At 54.0% G+C, this 24,599-nt stretch overlaps 1 protein-coding gene across 2 annotated transcripts in view; it reads left to right on the plus strand.

The window, feature by feature from the left end:
- PTPRU (protein tyrosine phosphatase receptor type U) overlaps nucleotides 1-23,900 on the plus strand; it is a 56,676-nt gene extending 32,776 nt beyond the window's left edge. The window contains exons 15-31 of one of the 2 annotated variants that reach the window (XM_084222856.1): nucleotides 2,310-2,467; nucleotides 4,635-4,825; nucleotides 6,014-6,086; nucleotides 6,226-6,302; nucleotides 7,034-7,051; nucleotides 7,839-7,875; nucleotides 8,183-8,280; nucleotides 8,367-8,483; nucleotides 9,060-9,214; nucleotides 10,524-10,659; nucleotides 10,752-10,901; nucleotides 11,006-11,179; nucleotides 13,557-13,697; nucleotides 15,080-15,205; nucleotides 17,555-17,712; nucleotides 18,786-18,921; nucleotides 21,105-23,900. In XM_084222856.1, coding sequence (XP_084078982.1) covers nucleotides 2,310-2,467; nucleotides 4,635-4,825; nucleotides 6,014-6,086; nucleotides 6,226-6,302; nucleotides 7,034-7,051; nucleotides 7,839-7,875; nucleotides 8,183-8,280; nucleotides 8,367-8,483; nucleotides 9,060-9,214; nucleotides 10,524-10,659; nucleotides 10,752-10,901; nucleotides 11,006-11,179; nucleotides 13,557-13,697; nucleotides 15,080-15,205; nucleotides 17,555-17,712; nucleotides 18,786-18,921; nucleotides 21,105-21,167 — 2,008 coding nt within the window. In that variant the 3' untranslated portion in view covers nucleotides 21,168-23,900. The remainder of the gene's footprint in view (nucleotides 1-2,309; nucleotides 2,468-4,634; nucleotides 4,826-6,013; nucleotides 6,087-6,225; nucleotides 6,303-7,033; nucleotides 7,052-7,838; nucleotides 7,876-8,182; nucleotides 8,281-8,366; nucleotides 8,484-9,059; nucleotides 9,215-10,523; nucleotides 10,660-10,751; nucleotides 10,902-11,005; nucleotides 11,180-13,556; nucleotides 13,698-15,079; nucleotides 15,206-17,554; nucleotides 17,713-18,785; nucleotides 18,922-21,104) is intronic. The other variant, XM_084222857.1, reaches the window with a different exon arrangement.
- The last annotated feature ends 699 nt before the right edge of the window (nucleotides 23,901-24,599 follow it).

Consider the following 24,599-nt stretch of genomic DNA (forward strand, 5'->3'; position numbering starts at 1 on the left):
AAATGCTCCTGGCCCGTGCCCGAGCTCTGCACTGGTGCTGAGCCCAGCTGTCCCCATCCCACCAGCCCTTCCCTGCCAACAGCAGCCATGGGACCCCAGAGTGTGCAGTCCTGCACCCCCACCCCAAAATTACAAAAATCAGCTTAATCTGCACTGAGATGTTGCCTCTGGGCTTCCCTGCTGCCTTGGCCAGGCCAGCAGGAGCACATCCAGCATGGATGTGGCCATGGTCGTTGTGGTGGGCTGGCACTGAGGGAGCTCATGGGGTGGGAAGGAGGAGGGCAAGGGCTTTTCGGGCCACTCATCCCCGGGAGCGCTGGGGATGCGGCCGCTGCTTTTCACGTGGCTGCAGCGCCCTGGAAAAGTGGCTTCTTCTGTGCAGGGCCGGGGGGGCTCTCAGAGCTGGGATAAAGGACAGCAATTAAACACGGGGCTTGGGAGGATGGAGCAAAGTACGTGAACAGCCAGAGGGAGAGAAAAACAGCAGGGCAGAGCCTCAGCCCCCGTAAATCTGCAAAGCTCTTTATGGCTGTGTGTACCTTGGAAGGATCCTTGTGGATTTATGTTGCTGGAAGAGTGGGGCTGTAGCATCCCTGCACACTTTGAGGTGCGGGGCTGGCTCATGCCTTCGCTGGCTCCTTCCCTGATGGAGCAGATGCCAGCAGCACTGATGTGTTTTGGGGAGTGATGCTGTGGGTGAGAAGCTGTGAGTGTGGCTGCTGCGTTCCCCTTGCCAGTGCTGCCAGGCAGGAGGAGGAGGAGGAGGAGCAGCTCTGCTTCAGCATCCTAGGATGAACCTGTTGAAGGATAAACCAGAGCCACAAATTACATCTGATGTTGAGAAGCCTGAATTTGGGGCTGTTGGGAAGCTGGGATGAGCTCATAAATCTTCTCCAGAGTGCTTGGCTATTGAAGAAACACTGATGTGGTGGAATGGAAACGCAGCCTTGGAATATGTTTGTCTCTAGTAAATGGTGCACTGGGAGTGTGACATCCCAATGCCATTTCCCCCTCTGGGCCCCTAACCAACAGCCTGATGGCAATCCCTACATTTGGGACATCTGTGTTGTTCACTCTTAAAAATTATGGAATAACGCCTTGGACAAGAGTGCTGTGGACACCCACCACAAATGTGGTCATGCTGAGAGCTGATGCTTGTGCTCTCCTGCCAGGATGTTGGCTCCTGCCTGGAGTAAATAACCTGTGGGTGCCACAGGGGAGCCTGATTCCTTTATGGTGCATTGAATTTTCTGGCAGCTGACTTGCCCCTGTAACCTCCCTTCTCAATAGTGGAGAAAAGCTGCTTATGCAATTTCTGCTGTTCTCTTTGCACGCTTGCCAGGAGGAACTACTATTCTTACTCCTATTACCCGTAAGTAATTGTCATTCTCCTGCTTTACCCTCCTCCCGGCCACCCCCCTCACCCCGCTGCTCCAACAAGTCCTTATCTCTGCCAAGTGCATTTTAAGGGTCTCTTTGGATCAGGGAAAATAATGCTGCCAAGCTTGTTAGAGACAGAAGGTAGTGTAAAGGGGAAGGGTCAGCAACTCTGAGTTGAATTCTGGATTTTAGCAGTGCCTTGCAGTGTTCCAGCCCCACCACAATGCCAACATGGGCTCAGATCTCCTGTTCATCCTTCTGGCTTAATCGCAGCTCTGGCTTTCGAGCCTGATGCTACCTCTCAAAAGTGTTCATTTGGGTTTCTTTGCCTAAATGACTTGAATTTGGGATGGGAGGTTCTGTCCCAGTGAGAACTCTTGGGATTTCCCAGCATCTTCATTAGGTGCCTAAAGAGACCCTGCACGGAGGAAAAGCCTCTGCAGTGGGTGCTGAGCATGGGTTTCCTCAGGGGGGTCCAGCCCACCCCTTGGGATGGATTTGGCCCCTGACATGGCTTTAAAATCACAGAATGATTTGGTTTGGAAGGGGCTTAAAGCGCATCTCATTCCAACCCTTGCTATGGGCAGGGACACCTTCCACTAGACCAGGGGGTCATGCCTGGAGAACTGGGGCTGGGGAGGGCTGGGGCAGATCCATGTGATGGGAGATGGCTGGAGAGAGCATTTGACTGCACAGGGAGCACACCTGGCTGTCCAAGGGCAGGGGACAGGAGGGAACACTGAGGTTGAGCAGCTGGAGTTGCTGCAGCCAGCGAGGGATGCTGCATGTGTGGCTGTGACTGGCTTGGGACAGCAGAGAACCAAAGCATGATGACCACAATGCTGCAAATAATCTGTTCTGCTCCTGGATTAATCCGAGCCCAGGAGCTTTGAGAGCACCCTGCTCACTTCTGCTTCTCCCCATTGCAGGAAACCCGTGAATATGACCAAAGCCACCATAAACTACCGGCACGAGAAGACACACATGATGAGTGCCATCGACAGGAGCTTCACCGACCAGAGCACCCTGCAGGAGGACGAGCGCCTGGGGCTGTCCTTCATGGACACCCACGGCTACGGAAACAGAGGTGAGGGTGGGAGCCTGGCATCCCCTGTTATCCTTCCACAGCTGTGGAAACAGAGGTGAGCATCCCCCTCCTTCCATCCCGCAGCTGTGGCAACCAAGGTAAGGATGGGGACCCTGGCATCCCCCTGCTTCCTTCCAGCCTCAAATGACCCCAAAATATCATAGAAACAGCCTGCCAGAGCTCAAGGAGTGTTTGGACTATGCTGTCAGGCACGGGGTGGGGTTGTTGAAGTGTCTGTGCCGGGCCAGGAGTTGGACTCAGGGGTCTCTGTGGATCCCTTTCAACTTAGGATATTCTGTGATTCTCTTGAAGGCTTGGTGTTACATCTCTTTTAGACTTATGTGTGTGGCATAGCAGGCTCTTCCCTGCCCTGTGTAACTCCCCAAGGGCATGGATTTCATCAGTGTTGGAGCTTCTGCCACCGTCCAGGCTGTGCTGAAGGGGAAGCTCTTGTGGGGAGCTGGATCTCTGTCTTCTCATAAAGATCTGAGCTTGTGGCTGGGCCGGTTGAGGCCATTGGTGGGCTCAGGATCTGGCTGCAGCCCCCTGGAACTGGGTGAATCCCACCTCCTGGGTTATGCTGAGGTTGGAAGCTTTTCCCCAGCATTCCCCACACAGCCTGGGCATTGAAGGGTTAAAGAGCCCCTGCGCTCCCATCAGAGGGTGAGTGATAACTTCACACCCACCGGAGGATGTGTTTCCATGCTGATTTAGTTGTAAAATAACTCTTTGGCTGCCCCAGTTTGAGCCATATGCTAATAACATCTGTTACTGTAGCTGCAAGATGCTGCCTGCACGCGGCTCTTCCGCACAGGCTGCGGGACTGATGCGCTTCCTGCCATTGTCTCATGGATCATTAGAGCCCAGAGGGCAAACTTCTCCTCCTCTTAACACATCGAGCTAGGTTAGGTCTGTTTTTTCTTTGGTCGCTGTCCTTGAAACTCTCTAAGGCTGGTGGGGCTGAGCTGGGGAGCTCGGGCTGTCTGCCGTGGCTGGGAGAGTCTCCATTGCCTGTGAACATCCTTAATTAACGAAGGGAAATTAATGACTTGGTGACTGGTTGGTGGCTGTCCCCCCCCCACTTTCAGTTTCTATGCATTTAAAAGAAAGTCACTAATCCTCATGGAAACCCCAGTGGTTCTTCAGCTTGTGGCTGTGGCAGCACCTTGCAAATGCCAGCAATTAATGAATTCCTCTTTAATCCCAGCAGCTGATGAGCCCATTGGTCAGGTCATGGGGTGTGGGAGGTTGTCTTCTGGGTTGTCCTGTTGGTTCCCACTGCCAGAGGGCAGGGTTAGATGGGATATTGGGAAGGAATTCTTCCCTCTGAGGGTAGTGAGGACCTGCCCCCACAGGCTGCCCACAGAAGCTTTGGCTGCCCCTGGATTCCTGGAAGTCCCCAAGGCCACGTTGGACAGGGCTTGGAGCACCCTGGGACAGTGGGAGGTGTCCCTGCCATGGCAGGGCAGGCACTGAATGGGCTTTAAGGTCCCTTCCAACCCAAACCATTCCATGGATCCCTGCCTGCCCTTCTCTGGGAGTAGCTCAGAGCACCAGGTTTTGTGCAAACCCAAATTTTGGGATCTGGTGTGGGATCTTGCCCTGACAAACACAGTTGAGGTCTTAGCCTGGCTCTGCTGGTAATGACACAGCAAAGGCATAAACCAGGTAAGTACTGCACAGGCTCTCCATCAAAGCAGCCAGCTCCATTTGTGGCAGTGTGAGGAATCCAGTGCTGGTCTCTAGCAGTGAAGGAAATGAACTGTTCAGCTGTGCTGGAGACTTTGGCAAGGTGATTTTTCAACTTAGGATCTTGTGTGAATATTTGGGCATGAAGCTCTTGCTTGTCTGCATGGGAGCTCATTGTTCCAGCCAAGGGGAAATGAGGTTATTATCCCCTTATGGCCTTGCCCACTGATTTCTAATTGACCTGCTGAGGTCCTAAAAGGCTGTCCTGGGCACTTTTGGCTTTGTGGTGTAGGAGGAGCTGTAGAGAGCATGATGGGGTGGGAGTGGGATTGAGGGCTGGATCCCTGGTGGTCCCCAGAGAGGGCCTGCAGCAGCCGCATCTCCCGTGTATGTTTCCCCAGCCCTCTGTGGGTGTGAGGAGGATGCAGCCCAGGGCTTTGCTGCCCTGCTAGCCCTTGGTTGTCCCTCCCTTGTGCAGGTGACCAGCGCAGCAGCGTGGTCAACGAGTCCAGCAGCCTGCTGGGGGGCTCCCCGCGGCGGCAGTGCGGCCGCAAGGGCTCCCCGTACCACACGGGGCAGCTGCACCCAGCTGTGCGCGTGGCCGACCTCCTGCAGCACATCAACCAGATGAAGACGGCGGAGGGCTATGGCTTCAAGCAGGAGTATGAGGTGGGGACAGCTTGTGCCAGTGTCTCAGGGGGAGCGGGAGGTAGGATGGACGGGGGACACGGATGGGATCCGTGCGAGGAGATGATGCTCTAGGTCTGGAGCTCTGGATGGGAGCTGGAGCTCATAGCTCTGGGCTGGCATTGTCAGCATGGGGGGTGTTCCTGAGTCAGGATTGAATGGCTGGTGCTGGCGGCTCTGGGTTATTTCGCAGCTTAAGCAGGTCCCTGAGATGAGCCAAGCCAGCCTGGCCAGCCCAGTCTGCAGTGCGTCATCCCAGCTCTCCTGCATGGGCCAGGGCTGCTCCTTCCTTTCCCTTTCCTTTCCCTGGGCATCACCATGTCACCTTCTGATCTCCAGCATACTTGGCCTGTGATAAGCATGGCCATAGCCTAGGAACAAGCAAATCCTCTGCAATCTGGCAGCTCCAAGACCATGAAGACCCTGGGAAGAGGATGCTGGGGAGGGTAATGCCAGGCGAGGGATTTCTTTCCCAAGAGTTGTTGGTGGCATCATGTCCATCCCAGCTGGCCAGGTCAGAGCACTCGTAACAGAGCAGGTTATTTCACAAGTCTCTGCCTCAGCATAGCCAGCGGGGTCATTTCCTGACTCCTCAGTGTCCCACAGGTCTGGAGATTGAAATTTCCCAGTGAAATTACTGTTTAATGCTCAGCTGTTTCAAGAGCAGGAGCTCTCCCCCCCTTTCATGCATTGGACAAACCAGGGCTTGCGATAATCATTAGTGCTCCTTGAAAAGCTGCTGTATGTTCTTAGAACTAGTCATTTGAAAGCACTCAGATATTATGGGAGGGGAGAAAACATGTAATTTCCTTCCACTTTCCACCTCTTACGCCAATCTATGAATGTCACTGTTATTACACACAAACCTGTTCTGTGCTGGGGAGAGAAAGGAGCTGGGCAGGTTTAGGAATAAAAAAAACTACAACCAACCCTAGGGAAAAAAAAAAAAAAAAACCCAAGCAGTCTGTAATTTGCTGGAAAATGGGCTGTTTTGTGGATGTAACAGGAGTGTGTAGCTGGCAGAGTGTGCTGTGGAGGTGGAGATGATGCTGCAGGAGCTGTTGGGGTGGAGGGATCACCCTGTCTGTCCTGATCCCCAGGGAGCTTTTGGGGCTGGGGGAACCCTAGAGTCCTAGCCCTCAGCTTGAGATGTCCATCCTTTCCTTACAGAGTTTCTTTGAAGGCTGGGATGCTTCAAAGAAGAAAGACAAGACCAAAGGGAGACAGGATCATGTGTCCACATGTGAGTGCCTTTAGCAAAGGCTTAGACACCCCAAACAGCTTCAGAATCCCACATTCTGCAGGTTCCTGGGCCAGAGTGATTGCCCAGGGAGCCCTGGTGGGTGAGCAGGCACTGATGGCTCCGTGTCCCCTTTCCCCAGATGACCGTCACCGCGTGAAGCTGCACCCGCTGCTGGGTGACCCCAACTCCGACTACATCAACGCCAACTACATCGACGTAAGTGGGGACAGGGCCCGTGTCCCTGGGACTCTGGGCTGTAACACTGGCCTGCTGTGGCCTCTCAGGGTCTGTCCAGCAGCATTTGGAGGACTTTGGACAGCCCAGGTGGGCTGGTCAGTGCATCCCTGGAACACATCATGGAGGACCTGCCTGATTTATCTGTGTTCATCAGCAGTTTCTGCTTGTTGCATCTCTCTCTGGTCTGCTCTGTCCCTCCTTCTCATTCCCTCTCTGCTTTTCTATCCTCTTCCCCCTCACCTGCTCATGTGGCCGTGGATCTCCCTCTCCCTGGGTGGGGGATGCAGAGGTTGAGAGGACCAAAGGACCATCTGGGGCTCACAGTGGAATATCCCTTGATCCTGCTGGTGTGTGTGAGTCTGGGCTGAGCCCAGCCCTAGTGTCCTCTGAGAGGAGTGTCCCCAAGAGCCATGTCCCCTGCCACCTCCAGCAATGCTGAGACCAGTGCAGCTGCAGGAAGGCTCCAGCATCTCCTGGAAGCAACAGCAAATCTCACTTTTCCCTCCTGCCCAGAGGGTGTTGTCTGTCAGTGTGGCCTGATCCCAGTGCCCAAGCAGTGTCCCTAAACCTGTCCCTGTGCCCTGTGTCCTTTCTGCCCTGTCTCTCCACGGCCTGCTCCAGGGCAGGTGCTCTAACCCCTCTCTGCTCTGTGCCTCACTAATATCTCTGATCTTTTTCTCTCAAACCTGTGTCCCAATGGGATCGTTAAGATTCGGATTAACCGAGAAGTAAGTAGACTCTTCCCCCTCTCCTCCCTCCTCTGCTCCCATCTCCTGCCAGGCCTCACTGTGGGCAGTGTGTTCCAAATACCATCAGGGAGAGGCAGGCTGGGAAAATGTGTCCATAAACCTGGGAATGTCCAGAGAATGGGAAAGCAAGGTCTGTGTGGCACTGGGACATAGAAAGCAGGGCCCATGTGCTCTGAGAAGGGGTTGAATTTGACCCGCAAAAATCCCCTGTGAAAAGACCCACAGGGGATGGAGAAGCCACTGTCACCTCCATGCGTGTGGTGTGGTATAACTCTGCTGGAGCCGTGGCCAGGGTGTGGGACACAGTGTTCACAGCCCCTCTGGCAGCAGCCTGGCTGGAATGTGCTCTTTGGCATGTCCTTGTTAAGGGCTGAGCAGCTGGGATGAGGGAGGGGAGCGGGGCTGTCTCAGCACCAGGTGGCTGCTGTGCAATGGGGAGGGGTCACTAATGGGGCTCTCCTGGCAGCAGTGGGGTGGCAGCAGGAACTGGAGTGGAGCTCGTGGATCCCTCAGCGTGCTGATAAAGGATTTTGCAGACCAGGGGTGAAAGGTTGGGCATTACATAAACCTCTTGTGGGATGCAGGAGATGCACCATCCTAGGACAGGGTGTGCTGAGTATGGGATGGCTGCTGAACCTCCTCCTCCTGCAGTGGACTTGCAGGACCTGGCCCAGTGGCTGTGGGGAATTTCTAGCAGTTGGGTGGCTGGGAAGTGTCTAAGGGTCTGTGCCCCAGCTTGGGAGTGATGTCTCTGCTTCCCTTGCAGGGCTACCACAGGTCCAACCACTTCATAGCCACACAAGGTGAGTCATGCTCTGCCCTCTCAGCCAGTGGTTCCTCAGCTCCTGTGTAGCAGCCAGGTTTTATTCCTGGTGGAATTAAACCTTGCAGGAGCAAGAAAGGAAGGGAGGGGGCCAGTGTGGAGCTGCTCCTACCCCTCCTGCCTGCCCTTGGCACTGCACAGCCCTGGGGAAAAGGACTCTGAGGTGCTGTGGAGCAGTTTGTGCCTCAGAGGCAGGAGGGAGGACATAGTGGCATTGGGCCACTGCCAGGGCTGGGTTCTGCTGCTGGTGCCCATCCATCTGTGGGGGCTTTTACTGTGTCCTACAGGGCCCAAGCAGGAGATGGTGTACGACTTCTGGCGCATGGTGTGGCAGGAGCACTGTTCCAGCATCGTGATGATCACCAAGCTGGTGGAGGTGGGCCGGGTAAGCATCCCTGTTCCCATGCCATGCCATCCCTGCTGGAAGCCACCTCTGCAGAGCCTAGCCCCCATCCTGTGCTCTCCTTGCAGGTGAAATGCTCCAAGTACTGGCCGGATGACTCTGAGATGTATGGGGACATCAAGATCACGCTGGTGGAGTCTGAGACACTGGCTGAGTACGCTGTGCGCACCTTCGCCCTGGAGAGGGTACGGCCCTGCCCCTGCCTGCCCCTGCCTCGGGGACAGACCCCCCCCCAGGCTCTTCTCACACTCCATAGCTTGGCATTTACAAGTATCCTGTTTATTTAACCCAATATGGGGTCACCAGTCCCTTCCTCCTTTGCCTTTTCCCTGGCTCTGCACCCTGTGCCAGGCGAGCGGCTCAGTCCCACCTTCATTTGGACAGTGAGTGAGTGTTTAATTTTCGTGTGAGTGTGGTGGGGGTGAAGGATGCGTTCCTCTCCTCTGGGCTGGAGGTGACGTAGCCATCACTCTGCAGCATGGTAACTGGAGATGGAGCCAGTGCAATTTACCCCTTAATCTACAGGAATGTCAAATTACTGTCTGGTTATAGGGCAGGGACACCTGAGGCTGCTGCCACCTCCTACTTTTTCTCCTTGGTGGTTTTTAACCCTCTTGCAGCCAAGGGGAGAGGGCTGTGGGGCTGCCCGAGCATGTGACTACTGTGTGGTCCATCTGCCTGGATGCTGAGCTGGCAAAATCATGTATTCCTGAGAAAATCAAGTGTTTGAGTGACCTTGCCCTCTCACCCTTCCCTTGCAGCGGGGTTACTCGGCCCGGCACGAGGTGAAGCAATTCCACTTCATGTCGTGGCCCGAGCACGGTGTCCCCTACCACGCCACAGGGCTGCTGGCCTTCATCCGCAGGGTGAAAGCGTCCACGCCGCCCGACGCCGGCCCCATCGTCATCCACTGCAGGTGGGGGCAGGGCACGTGTGACGGGGGGGTGGAGGGGACCTGAAAGCTCATTCCCCCACCATGGGCTGGGACACCTCCCACTAGTCCGGATTGCTCCAGCCCCTGTCCAGGCTGGCCTTGACGTCCCTCTGCGATGGCATCTGTCTGTGAAATGTCACCACTGGGCTGGTGGCAGCAGGGCCTGGTCCAGGGGGACAAGCAGGGAGCAGCACTGTTCTGGGGCTGCCCCAGCCTGTTACTGGTGACAGCTCTGTCCCAGTGGGCAAAGGTGAGATGGCAATGGGCAGCTTGACCACTGCTGATGGTCAGGACGTGGGGTCTGGCTAAGAGGAGAGGCAGGGGGGCAGCAGGACAGCCCTGTTCCCAGGGTTACCCACAGGGCTGTCCCTGCAGGGCTCAGCCACCAAGATTCCAGAGCTGAGAGGACACGAGTGACACACCTGAGCAGCTTTGGTGGCTTTCTATGCACTGAGCAGGCATTCCCACATGGTGGGCTAATGGCTCTTCCTCCACTGGGCAAACCAGGAGGAGCTGATGAGTGGGAGGCATTTTTTTATTTTTTATTTGATTTCTCCCTGTCATCTGTCTCATCAGCGTTCATTCACCAGCCAGTGTGATTAGTGCCCGTAGCCTGTAATCACTGATAATCATGACGAGTGATTCATCAGCCCCAGAAATTAGTATTTCACTGGAAAAGACTCTGTAGGAAAGGAACAGGGGGGTGGCTCTGTTCCTGACACATCGGTGGGGGGGTTGTGTCAGGGCACAGTACATCTTTGACTGTGACTCCAGTCATGCCGAGGCCTGGGATGTCACCACTGCTGGACTCACTCTGGGTACCCTGCTGGGTTTAGCCTTACCCTGAGGGTCTCACCTGGTGCATCCAGACCTACTCATGCCAGGGGAGCCTCCCTGCTTCTCCCAGGGCTCAGAGCTGAGCCCTCCTTGGTTCTTTTGGGCTGGGATTCCAGGAGACTGTTGACACTTAGATGGTTTAGTTGTTGGTTTTGTTGCAAAAACCATGAGTTCTTCTGCCTTAAATTAAAAATAAGCTTTAGACATGGGTGCCCACCTGACCTTCATGCAGTCTTGGGGCTGCAGCAGGGGTGTTTGGGCAGGTTTAAGGCTAAACCAGGCTCTGGAGGTGTGTGAGGTCCTGGCAGCTCTGCGGGGTTGCCGGGTACAGGATCTGTGTGTTGAGCCCTCGCCCACAGTGGCCTTGCTCGATGCCCAGCAGCCTTTTGGGCTGTGTGTGGATGCCAGCACAGAAGACCAGGAATGTGTTTACTGTTTCCCCCTCCGTCCCCAGTGCTGGCACGGGGAGGACTGGCTGTTACATCGTCCTGGATGTGATGTTGGACATGGCCGAGTGCGAGGGCGTCGTGGACATCTACAACTGCGTGAAGACCCTCTGCTCGCGGAGGATCAACATGATCCAGACGGAGGTGAGCGGCCGTTGGGGACAGCTGGAGACACCTGGGGCTGCTGCCATCAGCCGGCTCTGGAGGCTCAGCCCTGTCCCCTCCCCTCCCCAAAGGAGCAGTACATCTTCATCCATGACGCCATCCTGGAGGCCTGTCTGTGTGGGGAGACCAGCATCCCTGCCAGCGAGTTCAAGCCGACCTACAAGGAGATGGTGAGGATAGAGCCGCAGAGCAACTCCTCGCAGCTGCGGGAGGAGTTCCAGGTGAGTGTCCCAAAACCTCTGCAGCTGCCCCTTGGCCTCACCCTCCCAGTGCCCACCCGTGCTGGGGCGAGGCAGGGCTTTGAGGGGGACCCACGTACCCGCAGACCCTGAACTCGGTGACCCCACACCTGGATGTGGAGGAGTGCAGCATCGCGCTCCTGCCCCGCAACCGGGAGCGCAACCGCAGCATGGACGTCCTGCCGCCCGACCGATGCCTTCCCTTCCTCATCTCCGTGGATGGAGACAGCAACAACTACATCAATGCGGCCTTAACCGACGTGAGTGTTCCCTGGGGGGCAAGGGCTGCTTCCTCTGGGCTCAGGCAACTTTTCATGGCAAAACTTGGTTTGGTTTGGATTTATGGCCGCATTTTGCACAGGAAGGCTTGTGGCAGCTGTGTGCAGGGAGGGAAGGATTGGGATGGTGTCACGGGGTCCTGCACCCCTTCTTTTGTATAGTAGAACCCTGCAAGAGTTTTTCTCCTGCTCCCACGAGCCGGGCACTGAGGGACTTCAGGATTTTGCAGTGACAGTGGAGCAGAGGAGGAACAGGAAGCTTTTGGGGGTGTTGGTGGCATTAAGCCCCTCATGTGCTGCCAGCTCCCCCTGTGATCCTCCTGCCCCTCCTGGTGCAACTGCGGCAGCTCTGAGCTGCTCGCAGAGCCACCATGCACCCCCTGACGCAGTCAGAAAGGACCTCATGGTGACAAAGCAGAGCAGAGGGTGCTGCAGGCTCCAAGCCCACCCTGAGGGATGGGCTCATTCATCACTATAGCCCCACTTTGCGTTCCTTGAAACGCTTTGCATGGGCAGCACAGAGCCCCCTGCACCTCAGGCATCTTCCCCGGAGCCTCCTGGTCACAGCTGACCACTGGCACCCAGCTGAGCCTTATGTTTCCCATGCTGTGGGTGATTTATCTTGCTGGATCTCTGTGCAGATCCCATCTCCCTGATTCCTGCTCCTACAGCAAAAGCAGTTTGTAAAGCAGAGTGAGCTGCTGGTGGTGGGGAGTGGCTCTCATAGTGCTGCAGTGGGATGGGAGTTTTGTTTCCAGCTTGCTTGCTGTTTGCATATCCATTTTATCTTTATGCATCACTGAGCCTCCCTTAATCTCTGCTAAAGGGTCAGTGAATGAAATATTTTTTATAGACAGACAAAGTCCTTTGGATGAAATTCTTGCTGAAGGGATAAAATCTATTTCCCTCTTTGGGTTAAAAAAAAAAAAAAGTCTCATTCTCTTTAAGTGCCAAAGTCGTTTGCTCAGTCAGTCTGTCCATCTGTCAGATCAGCTTGGCCTGTGCCACCCATCAGTGGTGCTGGTGCCAGTGGAGCCGTGCCCTGCTCCACACCCAGCTGCCATTTACACTTGTGCCAAGAGGAGGGTGCCAAGGCAAGCCTGGGCAACACATGGTGAAATCTCTTTCCCCCTGCTGTTCTCGTGCCCCTCTGTGAAGGTGGAAAGTTCTTGCCTGAGTGCTGGGGTCTCACTGCTGCCCATGGACAGGGCTGCAGGAATGGTTCAATAAGGTAATTTCTCTGAGCTCAGTCAGGAGGTCCTGCAGCAGGCAGAGGATCCCCATTAGCAGAGAGCTGTGCTGATTCTGTGTCTGAAGAGGCTTGAGCCAAATTGTGTTAATTTAAGTGTGCCTGATGCAGCGTTGAGCTCAGCTGTCCCTTGGCAAACCAGCAGCAGGATGACCACGGGGATGTATCTTGTTCAAAGCACAAACTAGAGATACAGTAATTTCCTTCCCTCCCGCTTCCTTCTTGCAATCTCTAGTATTGTTGCAGGGACTCCCCAACGCAGGAATAACGTGCATTGATTTATGATTTCAGAAGGCTGAACAAATGCTTTATTAAGCTATACTATATTATCCTATACTACTACTATACCACAATACTAAAAAAAACCTGTGACCCTTTCAGACAGTCATGACACAGCTTTGACCTAATTGGTGAATCAATCTAAAACACCCATCACCAGCGTCCAATTAAGAAATCCCTCTTCAGTAAACAATTTCCATAACACATTCCACATGTGCCAAACAACAGGAGCAACAAATAGAGATAAGAATTGTTTTTCTCTGAGCTTTCTCACTGCCTTCCCCAGGGTTTTTCCTGGGAAAGTTGTGCCTGCTGCTCTCTGTGAAGAGAGCTGTGGTCACACTCTAGGATCTTTTTCTGGGGGGGCTTTCTTCCTCCCCACAAAAAAGAAATAAAGACCCAGCTTAGTGATTGTCTCTGCTGCTCTCAGTGCCTGGTGGTGGTGTGCTGTGGGTGGGGGTGATGCTGTGGGTGATACTTCCAGTCAGGGCCAGGTGCAGAGCTGGGATCTGGGGTCTTCTGGGAGCCATGGCTTCTGCTTGTTCTTTGCTCAAAGGTGGCATATTTCCCTAGTTATTTATGCAAAGTACTCTTTCCTGTGAGAGCAAAATATGTGTGTTTTCATCCTGACCAAGGGCAGGGATCACTTGGATCTCACCATCACCAGGGCATGGAGGAACTGAGGCTGTGCCAGGGAGACCAGCTCTGCTTAGGCATGGAGAAGAGGGTTTTGGTCCCACTCATCTGTTGCACTGATTCTTTGGGGTGTGACAACAGGAGCTCCAGTGTCACCACTGTGTCCTTACTGGTGCTTGTCTTACCTCTCCCCAGAGCTACACCAAGAGCGCTGCCTTCATTGTCACCCTGCACCCGCTGCAGAACACCACCACTGACTTCTGGCGGCTGGTGTACGACTACGGCTGCACCTCCATTGTCATGCTCAACCAGCTCAACCAGTCCAACTCTGCCTGGGTGAGTGCTGCTGCCCTGGGGCTGTGCCATGGGTGGCTTTGGCCTCCTCTGTCCCCATTGCCGCAGCCCCTTGCCTTGCTCACTCAGCAATTTCTCCTCTGCAAGAGAACACGGGCCTATATGCAGCACTCAGGATTTGTGCCCTGTAAGCACAGGACTGGCCAGTTGGAGCCAAAGAGGTCTTGAGCAGCAGCCCAGCCTGGGTGCATGGTGCTGGTGTTGCACTAACATTGAGTTGGCATTGGTGTTGCATTGGTGTTGACATTGCTCCAACAGGTCCGTGTTCCCCAAGCTGGAGGCAGCTCTGCAGGTGGGGTCTCACCTGAGCAGGGAGAGGGACAGAATCCTTTCCCTTCCCTCTGCCATTTTTCCTCATTACTCAGCCCTGCCTCTCTCTCGCTGTCTGTTCTTCAGGGGTGTCTGGGTTACAATATTTAGCTGGATCATAAATGTTTACTGGTATAAGACCAACAGGTAATAAATCAACCTTTCCAGCAGGCAGCTTCGAAAGGTGACTTTGAGGGTACAGCCCTCACTTGAACTACGCCTTGCCAAGGGAAGTTTTAATATCCAAATTATAGTTCTGAGTCTGGAAGGCTCAGATCTCAGAGATTTATAGCCCCTATTAATAACCAATTATTCCTGAGACGCGTTTGCCGTGCAGTTGGGCCCAGGCCGTGACTGACCTGCATTGCTAAATGCCCTGTGAAAGTGTGGTGACAAACATCATATATTTTGTGTCGGTGCTGGTTTCCCAGCTGTCACACTGTGAAAACAATCTCACCCATGCTCCAGGGACTGAGCCATCCATCAGTGCCATGATAGACACAGGGAGGGGGAGTTGCTCCCCAGAGATGCAGGCTGGGATTGCTTTGGCTTGGTGGGATGTCCTGGCCATGGGATGAGGAGCACTGACATCCTACCTTGCTGTCACTGCTGGTGGCAGAGTGGCTCCTAAAATCAGCAGGGCTTGAGAGCCAGCTGGGAGCAGCCCAGCCCTGCTCTGTCGTTGTGCAGGATCAGGTCTGTGCTGGAATTGGGGCACAGCCCATCCTGCATCCTCCTGGAACGGCAGTGTCCGTTCCAGGCAGTGTCAGCTGTTGTGTCCGTGCAGCGTGAGGGGGCTGTGTGGGTGCCGGGGGTGGAGCTGACCTTTCATCTCTGATCCCTCAATAAGCTGTGATATCATCCAGCCGTTGATGTTCTGAGTGAGAAATGGCATTGTGGTCCAGCACCCCACCCTGGGGCCGCCATCCCACCCTGGGGCTCCCCCGTGCCAGCAGCCCCCCAGGATCCAGCCCCAGCCGCTCCCTTCCCGGGAGTCTCCCGGTGCCCTTCCCTGTGTCCCAGCCCGCATTTCCAGGCTGTGCTTCTCTCTGCAGCCCTGCCTGCAGTACTGGCCCGAGCCGGGACTGCAGCACTACGGCCCCATGGAGGTGGAATACATCTCGGGAGTGGCGGATGAGGACATCGTGTCCCGGCTCTTCCGAGTCCAGAACATCACACGGGTGAGCTGCTTTAGATGAATGACAGAATCCCAGGATGCTTTGGGCTTGGAAGGGAACTTCAAAACCATGTTGTTCCTACCATGGGCAGGGACACCTTCCACTATCCCAGGTTGCTCCAAGCCCATCCAGCCTGGCCTTTGACACTTCCAGGGATCCAGAGGCAGCCACAGCTTCTCTGGGAAACCTGTGCCAGGGCTTGACAACTCTTTTGGTGGAGAAATTTTCCCCTAATGCCCCATCTAAACTTCCCATGATGCAGCTTGGGGCTGTTTTCTTTTTTAATCACTTGTTACCTTGGAGAAGAGACTCACCCCACCCAGCTTCAACATTTCAGGGAGTTGTTGACAGCAGTAGCATCTTTCCTGACTGCTGGGGTCTCCAGCCTAACTCAGCTCCTGCAGAGGAGACAGCCCCAGCCAGAGAGGAACTTGTGAAATTGCTATTGCTCCATCCAATCTTTCCGGAGTTCACAGGTCCTTGAAAGGTGTTAGAAAACTGCTGGAAGACCTTTCTCCTCCTGCCTGAAGCTCCATCTCTGCCCTGCCACACACATAGCACAGGATGGACACTCCCCACATGGGCACAGCAGCTCCCCTGGCATCAGCAGAGCCCTTTCCCTGCAGAATGGGAAGATCCACACAGATTTTTACCCTTTGTCAGTGTTGCATGGCTGGTTAAGCTTGCCTTGAAAGAAGACAAATGCAGAGCAGCAGGGAAAGGATGTGGCAATGCAGAGCTGTACACAGAAAGAAGCAGCTGATTTACCTACAAATGCCAGCTGGGAGGAGATGGCATCCCTGATGTCTTTAAACTCCTAATGGTTGCCAAGAGGCTGAGGCCAGTGCCCCAGTGCAGGTCAGTGGGCAAATGGGAATTAGGGAGCTTGGAAGGGAACATGTGGCTTGGCTGATGCCCCGGCTGGGAAGGTGCTTCGGCAGGGTGGCCGGGGCCAGAGGAGATAAATCCTGATTATCTGAACTCTTAACACAAAGAGAGTTTTGGTTCACGCTCCCCGAGGGAGCATCTGGCATTTCCTGGGTGTCAGCACAAAATCCTACACCAAATATGCTCAGCTCTCAGGTGGTAGGATATACTCTGGGCTAAATTAAAATGCAGCATGATGGAAATCTCTGGATCGATGAGGAGATTCCTCCAGGGAGCAGATTGCTGGAACAGGGCTGGGAAATGCATGGAGCCACTTTGTGCCAAGCCTTGCTGGATTGGAGATGGGCATTGGGGGTGTCACAAGCCCTCCAGAGCTTTCACCTCATTTCAAAGCAGATCCCAAAACTTTCATTCCCAGGCTGTCAAAGGAGTTTTCTTCTGTTTTAACTCCATTTATTTGTTTCCTCTTTCTCTTCTGCCTTCCTGGCTACCAGCTGGAAGCAAAAACTGGAGCCTAGGGTGGTCAGGCCATCACAGGCACATCACCAGCTCATGTCAGACCTCCCAGAAAGGTTCAGGAAAGCTCCCAAAAAGGTTCAAATGTTTGAAATGTGCAGGTTAGAGTGGGCACCAAATGCCCCCAACTCTCAGTCCCCAGGAAAAACAACTCCCCCACAGGAACACCTGGTCCTGCTGGGTGGAGAAGATCTGGTGCTCATCCCACTCAGCAAGCACCTGGAACTGCATGGATGGAGCCCTCCAGAGCTGAGTGTCCCCCATCTGTGCCTGACCCCTCATCTGGTCCTGACACCCCCTTTCTCCTCCACACGCTCCCCACACATGAGCTGCGAGCCCCAGGATGGGGCTGTGGGGTGACTGTGGTCTCATCCCATCCATCCCACTCAGGATGCTCCCAGTGCTCCAGAGCAGGAGTCCCGCATCTGCCCAGCTCAAGCTTGCTGAGCTCCATGGATGTAATCCTCCTCCTGGATCCAGCTAACCAGATTAGCTTTCCAAACTAACCAGATTACCAGGTATTAAGCTCCCGCCTCCGTGGCAGCCTCTCAGCAGCCTCCTGGTTTACAGCAAGCACGACAGAGCCACATCCCATGGATCTTGGGCATGCAAAGAGGAAGGTGTGATGGAGAAGCCCTGGGGAGGCTCAGGGGCCTGGGAGCAGGTTTTGGGAGATACAGAGAGCCCAAGATACTGTGAGGTCAAATAAACCATGTCAGTGGAGTTCTCCTGGGTGGGATGGGGTGGTGGAATGAGTGTGAGCTGGAGGCCAGGGCTGAACCATCCGTGTTAAAGCAGCAGGAAAGGGTTTTCCTCTCTGCCTTTATTGTCCATGTGTGGCAAACCCCTCCTTCCCTCCATCAAACATCTCCTGCCCTCCGTCAGATCTCCAGGGGAGGCAAATGAGGGCAGCCCATGGGTTCCAGCTGATGAGTTTCACTTTTCCAGTTGCAGGAGGGGCACCTGATGGTCCGGCATTTCCAGTACCTGCGCTGGTCAGCCTATCGAGACACCCCGGACTCCAAGAAGTCCTTCCTGCACCTCCTGGCCCAGGTGGAGAGGTGGCAGAAGGAAAGTGGTGATGGCAGGACTGTGGTGCACTGCTTGTGAGTGTCAGCTGGGGAGGAGCAGGCTCTGCCCAGGGAGAGATGCCTTCAGATTCCATGTCCACAGCACTGCCTGGAGGTCCTCACAAAGCCCGCACTGGGGTGACTTTGTCCCCAGATGGGGCTACCTCTGCCACAACATGTGTTTTGGGTCACAGCAGGGGTGACACCAACCTGCCCTTTGTGCTGGTCCCCCACCCTTGGCAGAGGTCCCAGCCCTGTCCCCACATCCCGTGTGTGTAACAGGCTCCGCAGGGACGTGGCAGGAGCTGTGGCACTCCCACCACTTGCTGCTCATTGTGGGGGGGACAGAGAATCACGGAGGGATTTGGCTGGGAAGGGACCTTAAAGCTCATCTTGTTCCAGTGGGAAGGACACCTCAGGTTGCTCCAAGCCCTGTCCACCCCTGTCCTCCCAGTGGGATTGGCTCATGAACACCATGTGTGTTCCCCTCGGATGGGACCCAGCACATTCAGATTGGGAGAGACAGCAGGCGAGCCTTTAATCAAAAACTAATTACAGCCTTGTCCATTTTCATTAGCTGAAGGATAATTTGAGAACATGCTTTATAAAGCTCTGGCATCGTGTTCTCTCTTCCTCTCCCATGTTCCCATTGCTGTCAGGCTTTAGGTGTGGTGGTGTGGGAACAGGGGTTCAGCCCAGGATTTTGGGAGGTTCCCAATGCCCCGTGAGGACTGTGGGGCAGTTCCTCCAGGCAGCAGCACCACCGTGTCACCAGCCCAGGGTCACCCTGTGCAGGGCAGGAGGGACACAGCAGCTTCCCCAAGGTCACAAGGAGTTGATCCATAGCAGGGCTGGGACCTGAGCCCAGATGTCCAAGATCCAGCCTTGGTAATCCAAAAGGGTATTTTCGTGCTCTTGTGAGGGTTGGAGGGCAGGATCATTGTCCTGCCACCCGTGGGGCAGGTTCAGGTCCCCTGGTACGGGTACAAGCCCCTGCTCTGGGACATCCCCTCACTGCAGGATCAGATAGAGAAAGGGAGACTTGGAGGGAGCAGGAAGGTGCTCTGATGCCACCTTCTCACTCCTGACATCTATATTTGTCCCCCCAGGAACGGAGGTGGCCGGAGTGGCACCTTCTGTGCCTCCACCATGATCCTGGAGATGATCAAGTGTCACAACATGGCAGATGTTTTCTTTGCTGCCAAGACCCTCCGCAACTACAAACCAAATATGGTGGAGACCTTGGTAAGCACCAGACCCTTCCTGTCCACCCTGGCTTCCAGTTTTGTTACAGAGGAGAGGTGATGGGGATGCTCACTTCCCAAAAGGCTGCCTTTTCCACCCCAAATCCTGATCAGCATCATGGGCATCCTCATGCCAGCGCTGTGCTGGGGTGGGCTGGGAAGTGAGGCAGCTCCTCAAAGCAGCCTTGGGCTTGTCTTCATCCTGCTGTGCCAGCACAGCCCTGGAATCAGTGCTGGGATTGTTGGAAATCCTCCCCAGGAGCTGTAAGGCAGAGTCACATTAACCCATGGGATGCAACTGTGGTTCTTTGGAAGGTTTGTGGCATTGGGAGCAGCGCTGGTGTGGAGTGAGATAAATTCCTGTCAGAAATATGAAAGGGAATGAGCAGCACTTGGAGTGAAATGAATGGATGCACAAGCTGCTGGGAGCAGCAATGGAGTGATGTGTCCTGAGAAGGAGGCTGGAGCTGGCAGCAGGTCAGGGCAAAAAGCCCCTGCCCTAATTCAGGCCCCTGATGATGTAAGGGGGGGGAAGTGGGCACTTGTCCGCCCCCGTGGTGGAGGGATCCAGGTGCCTCATGATGTTTTAAAAGCAAGTCAGCTGGAAATGTTTACCCTGTTTAGATTATAAAATCCCTAAGTTGCAAAATGAAATGGTTTTGAGGAGGGGATGTGATTTACATTAGGAATTAAAAGAGGAGAAGGAGAGGGAGGGGAGAGGGGAGCAGGGGGAGGGATGCAGATAATGGAAAGATGATGTGACAAGCATGAAGCCACCAGACCCATTGGGCTAAATTGCAAGGGTATTAAAAAAAGGTAACATTTCCCATCAGGACACAAGCCTCCTCCTGCCTCAAATGAACCTGAACTGGCTATTCTGGGAATCTCAATCTCCCAGAGTCACCGGGAGGCCTGATCCATGCCTGGTGTAAGGAGCTCAGCCCAGCAGAGAGCGCTTCCTGCTGCCTGCGCCTCTTCCCCCTCTGTTTGCCCCGAGGGTTATTTTTATATGATGATAAATGGAAACAATCCCTTTGCTTAATCCAAAAAGCATTATGTGCTTTTAATCTGGGCTGCTGCAGCCTCCTCACTTTGAAGTCCTTCTCCCCCTCTGCCCACTCCCACCTGGCATCCCGTGGCCGCCCACCTGTGTGGGATAACAGGATTTTCGTGCCAGTGCTCAGGCTCCAATCCCCATCCTGTGGCCAGGATCTGCCCTCTCCCTCCCTGCTGTCATACCCAAAGTGCTCCCACCTGATGTCCCAGTGCCAGCAGCACCAAAATCCTGATTTGTTTGGGGCTTTGCTCTCCTGGGATGGGCACTGCCACGGTTGGAGCTCTCCTGAGGATTTTGTGCTGTCAGTTGTATGAGGGTGGGAGAGCACGGGAAAAGGTCATGGAAAGGAGGACAGGGATGGATGAGCCTGCCCTCACAAGCCCCAGTACAGGAATTTTTGTTACAAAACCAGAAGTCAGCCTCTTTGGGGTTTCCCTCTGTGCAGCTGACGGGGAGTGAAGGGTGGGAGGTTGCTGACATAATTCCTGGATGTCTTACAAAAAGATGGGAGAGGGAGCCTAGTCCTGCTGGGCAAGAGAATTTATGATAAAGGAATGTCCTGGCAGCCAGGACAAGGCATCTCCGTCCACTCCAACCATGGATATTTGCCTGGCTGCTCTCCCCTTTTCCAGTGTCTGCTGAACTCAGAAACAAAAACTCCTGGATTTCCTGCCTAATGTTTTATTGTGGGCACCTCTGACCCCAGACTGCATTGTTCCCATGTCTCTTCCACCATTTGATTGACAGATGTCAGTCACCAAGGTGATGAAGTTGCTGAGTCCCCAGTGCTGGTTGTACCTGGGATGGTGAATAAAGGGATTTTCACAAGAAGGGGATGTGGCAGTCCTGGTTCCTCCCTCAGGGCAGGGGACGGTGCCGTGTGTCCCCAGAATGCTGGATTTGGGTGCGTGTGGAGCTGTTGGATCTGGGGCACCATGCCCCTGCCCCAGCAGTGGGTGTCGTTTGCCAAGAGTGGAGTTTTTCCTGGCTGTGGCTTCAGCAGAGCTGTCAGGGGCCCCAAGAGGCTGACAGGTGTTTCCTTAGGGCTGTTGACACGCGTTTTTCCTCACAACTTTGGGAAACGGTTCCTGCTGGATGGTAACACCCTCTCTGCTCTCTCTGAACAGGAGCAGTACCATTTCTGCTACGACATAGCACTGGAATACCTGGAGTCCCTGGAGACCAGATAGCACCTGGCCACGAGAAGGGCAGCAGGGGCTTGTGCAGGGCCGTGCCAGCCGCGCTTCCCAGCTGGGCGCTGTGTCGCTGCTCGGGGTGGGCAGGGAGACAGCAAAGGACCTGCCAGGAAACTTGGGATCCAGAAAACAAAAGGACGTGGAGATGTGTTGGCCGCTCTCCATCTTCATCCTCCGCTCTCCCTCTTCCCTCCCTGCCCTGGGCGTGCCCGAGTGGGTGGATCCCACAACTCAGCGGTTCCTCGGAATCTCGGCCTGGGGTCGGTGCGTGCGGGATGCAGTGCTGCTGGAGAGGAGGCCAGGGAGGGTAGGAAGAGGAGGCCGCAAGGGGCTGAGGCTGTTTCCCATCAGGGAAGGATGGACACTGGGAGATGTTGCTCTTTGGTGTGTAGAACTGAAGCTGCTCCTCGAGGAGCCTGGAGGCTGCCAGGGGTTTTTCCTCGGTGGAACTCGCTCTGAGCCAGAGCAAAGCCCCCCTAGGAGCTCTTGAGTTTCTGCCCGTTGGCACCATGAGTTTGATCCTGTGTTAGTTCTGTGAGTTCCAACCCTTTGTGTATCCAGCCTTGGACAGACAGGGATGAGGGATGGGGGGCACTGGCCATGCAATGTCCCACTGCAGGGACTGACCTGGACCCTCCTGGTGCTTTTGCAAAGTGTTGGAGGGGATGGTTCCCCAGTGTCTCCACGCCTTCCTCTTCATCTGTAGCAGTGAATTCTTCCTGATGTCCCACTGGCACTGGCCCATGGGTCTGTTTTTAACCCTTCCTTTGTGCATCACTGCATTTGAAGCAAAATCCTCAAAATTCAGGTCCATCCCAAATACTTCCTGGATTCCACCTCTGGGCAGTTGCCCATCGATGCTCTTGCCTTTTGCTGGGCCTGGTGGGGCAGGAGGATTGACTTTGGGGTGGTGTTGGCTTGGGCTGAGCTGGGCCAAAGCCATGGCTGTGCATTGGGGCTAGACAGGGGAAGGTCCCCACGCTCCTTTGTCACTGAGGCTGGTGGCTGAAGGTACCTGAGGTGTTTTAGCTCCATCCTGCTGCAGGTGGGTGTGAAATGGCACTTTTCCCATCTGATGTTGTGGTAATTCCAAGGATTCTGCTCTCAGCCTGGTTGTAATAAAATAAATGGCCTTGGGAAGGTGCGTCCAGAGGGATCCAGGTCTGGGAACTGAGGGGAGGTTGGTTCTGTCCCGAGGGCCAGGCAGAGCCCTTCACCATCTCCTTTGTTGGGGATGGAGCAGAGCAGATGAGAAACTGTTCTCCAGATGCTGGAGGTTTCATGTGGGCAGCGTTGTCCTTCATCCATCTGTCCCCTTCACCTTCCATCTGTGTTCCCCCTCATCCTCCAGCCATGCCTCCCCAGGGCAGGGGCAGCTTCCCTGCCCTGCCTGCCTGGGGCTGCCAAGCCCCTGCCCAGAGAATTCTCCCTAGGGAATCATGAAGGCTGCCCAGCTGAAATGGCCAGAGGAGCAAACCCAGGAGCAGTTTCCATAAACCTTCCGAGGGTGAAAGAGAGCAGGAAGAGCCATCCCTGCCCTCTCTACCCTTGGACAATGTGCCACTGCTGTGGTGATGGGGATTTCAGCACCATCCCAGACCCTTGGTTCTGCCACCTCCTCCGTGAGGCATTCACAGTCTGACAATAACTTCTTCCAAGGGCTATATGACATCATTCCTTCCCTCTTTCCATCCCTGCTGTCTCATCTGCAGTGCCCATTCTGTCTTGTCACTGAAAGGTCGTTTTTCCCCCCAAATGGTCCAGTAACACCAGTACCTGGCTACACCAGTACTCACACTGGGATAAATTTGTGTCCTTTTCCCGGTCCCCATCTCTCCATAGGCCTGTCTGTGCTGTCCTAGGGAAGGTGCTGCATGGTGGGTGCAGAAATTGTTTGGTTTTTATGAAAATGGCTGAGCTGAGCCTCCAAAATCCCTGGGAATGGGATGGGATGCTCTGGGGGCTGTCCAGTCCTGGGAGCTGGAGGGATGCTGCTGCCTGGGCCACCCACGTCCTGCCTGTGGTCCAGAGAGTGGGAGCATCCCACAGGGCTCTGCAGGTAAAGTATTGCCAGAAAGAGGAAAAGGAGGAGAGTTGAAACCCCACTTAGTTCTACAGAGACAACAGAGACTGGACGAGTTGTATATATGTTTTAAAATGAAGAGTTTTTCCTTTTTATTTTATTTTGATACCTCCTTGCTGGGTGTCTTCTCGGTTTTTAGGGCATCTCTGGTGAAGGGCAGATTTTGAAATCCAAGTGCTATAAAACCCAGCCCATCTCCAGCTCCTACTGACATGCTCCTCTGACACAAGGCAAGGACATCTTGTACATAGAAATATATATATAGAAATCTATATATAAAAATATAAATACTGTTCTTAAGATGGATAATGTTTATTGGTATTACAGATTGGAGTGGTGCTTTTTTTAAAAATAAAAACAAAACAAAAAAAAAAAAAAAAGGAAAAATTAAAACCCAAGAAAAACACCAAATTGGAACAATTTTGTCTATATGCAAAGTGATCCTAAAAGCTGGCAGCCTCCCAGAGCTGGTGCCAAAGGGACTTGGGACCATGAGGCAGCTCCACCATGGACGAGGATGGAGCAGTGGGACCGAGGGAGGGACCTGTCTGATGTGGATTGTGCCACACACATCCAGCTGTTGTTAATGGTTTTTTTATTATTTTGTTATATTATTTTTGGCTTTCTTTCCTTTTAAGAAAATCAGTTGCATAAATAAATGTTCCAAATTTGTGATGGCCTCTGGAGTTCTTTCCTGGCTCTGAGCTGGGAACTGTGATGTGGGGAGCCCTGAGGTGCAGAAAAAGCCTCTCTCAGCCCTGTCTTTTAAAGGGTATTTTTGGGAATAGATTTGCAGGGCCAGGTTCCTACAAAGCCCCCGTGGCACAGAGGAGATGGGGCTGCCTTGTGCTTCCAGAGCTTTGCTGTTGGTGCCCTCCTGCAGATCTTGGGCTGGGCAGGGCTTACCTGGCACCCTGGCTGCCCACAGCTCCTGCTGGAGCTTCTCCCTTGCTGGAAGAGGTGGTGTGGAGGCAAAAGAGCACCAGAGCATTTCCCAGCTGGAAAATGAAATCCTGTTGTAAGAAGAGCTTTCAGGAAAAGTTCCTGCGTTGTCTTCAGTGATTTATTTATTACGAAGCAGCCTTCAGTTAAATGTGTTGTGATATGAAACACTTCCAGTAACACTTGAGTCTTAATTTAATGGAGACCAAGGAAAAAAAATCTAATTGACTTGTCAGGATTGTTTTTCATCTTTAATTAAGGCTCGTGAAGGAAGCAGTAATTACACTTTACTGATAAATAATAAAAATGGGGATCATGCAATTAAAACCAAGTTCTGCCCTTGGGAAGGGCTCTGGGTGTGTGGGTTCAGTCCTGGCAGGGGTGTCCCTGGGGCTCAGCTC

This window comes from Fringilla coelebs (assembly GCF_963513975.1).
Source record: "Fringilla coelebs genome assembly, chromosome: 28".
Lineage (NCBI taxonomy): Eukaryota > Metazoa > Chordata > Aves > Passeriformes > Fringillidae > Fringilla > Fringilla coelebs.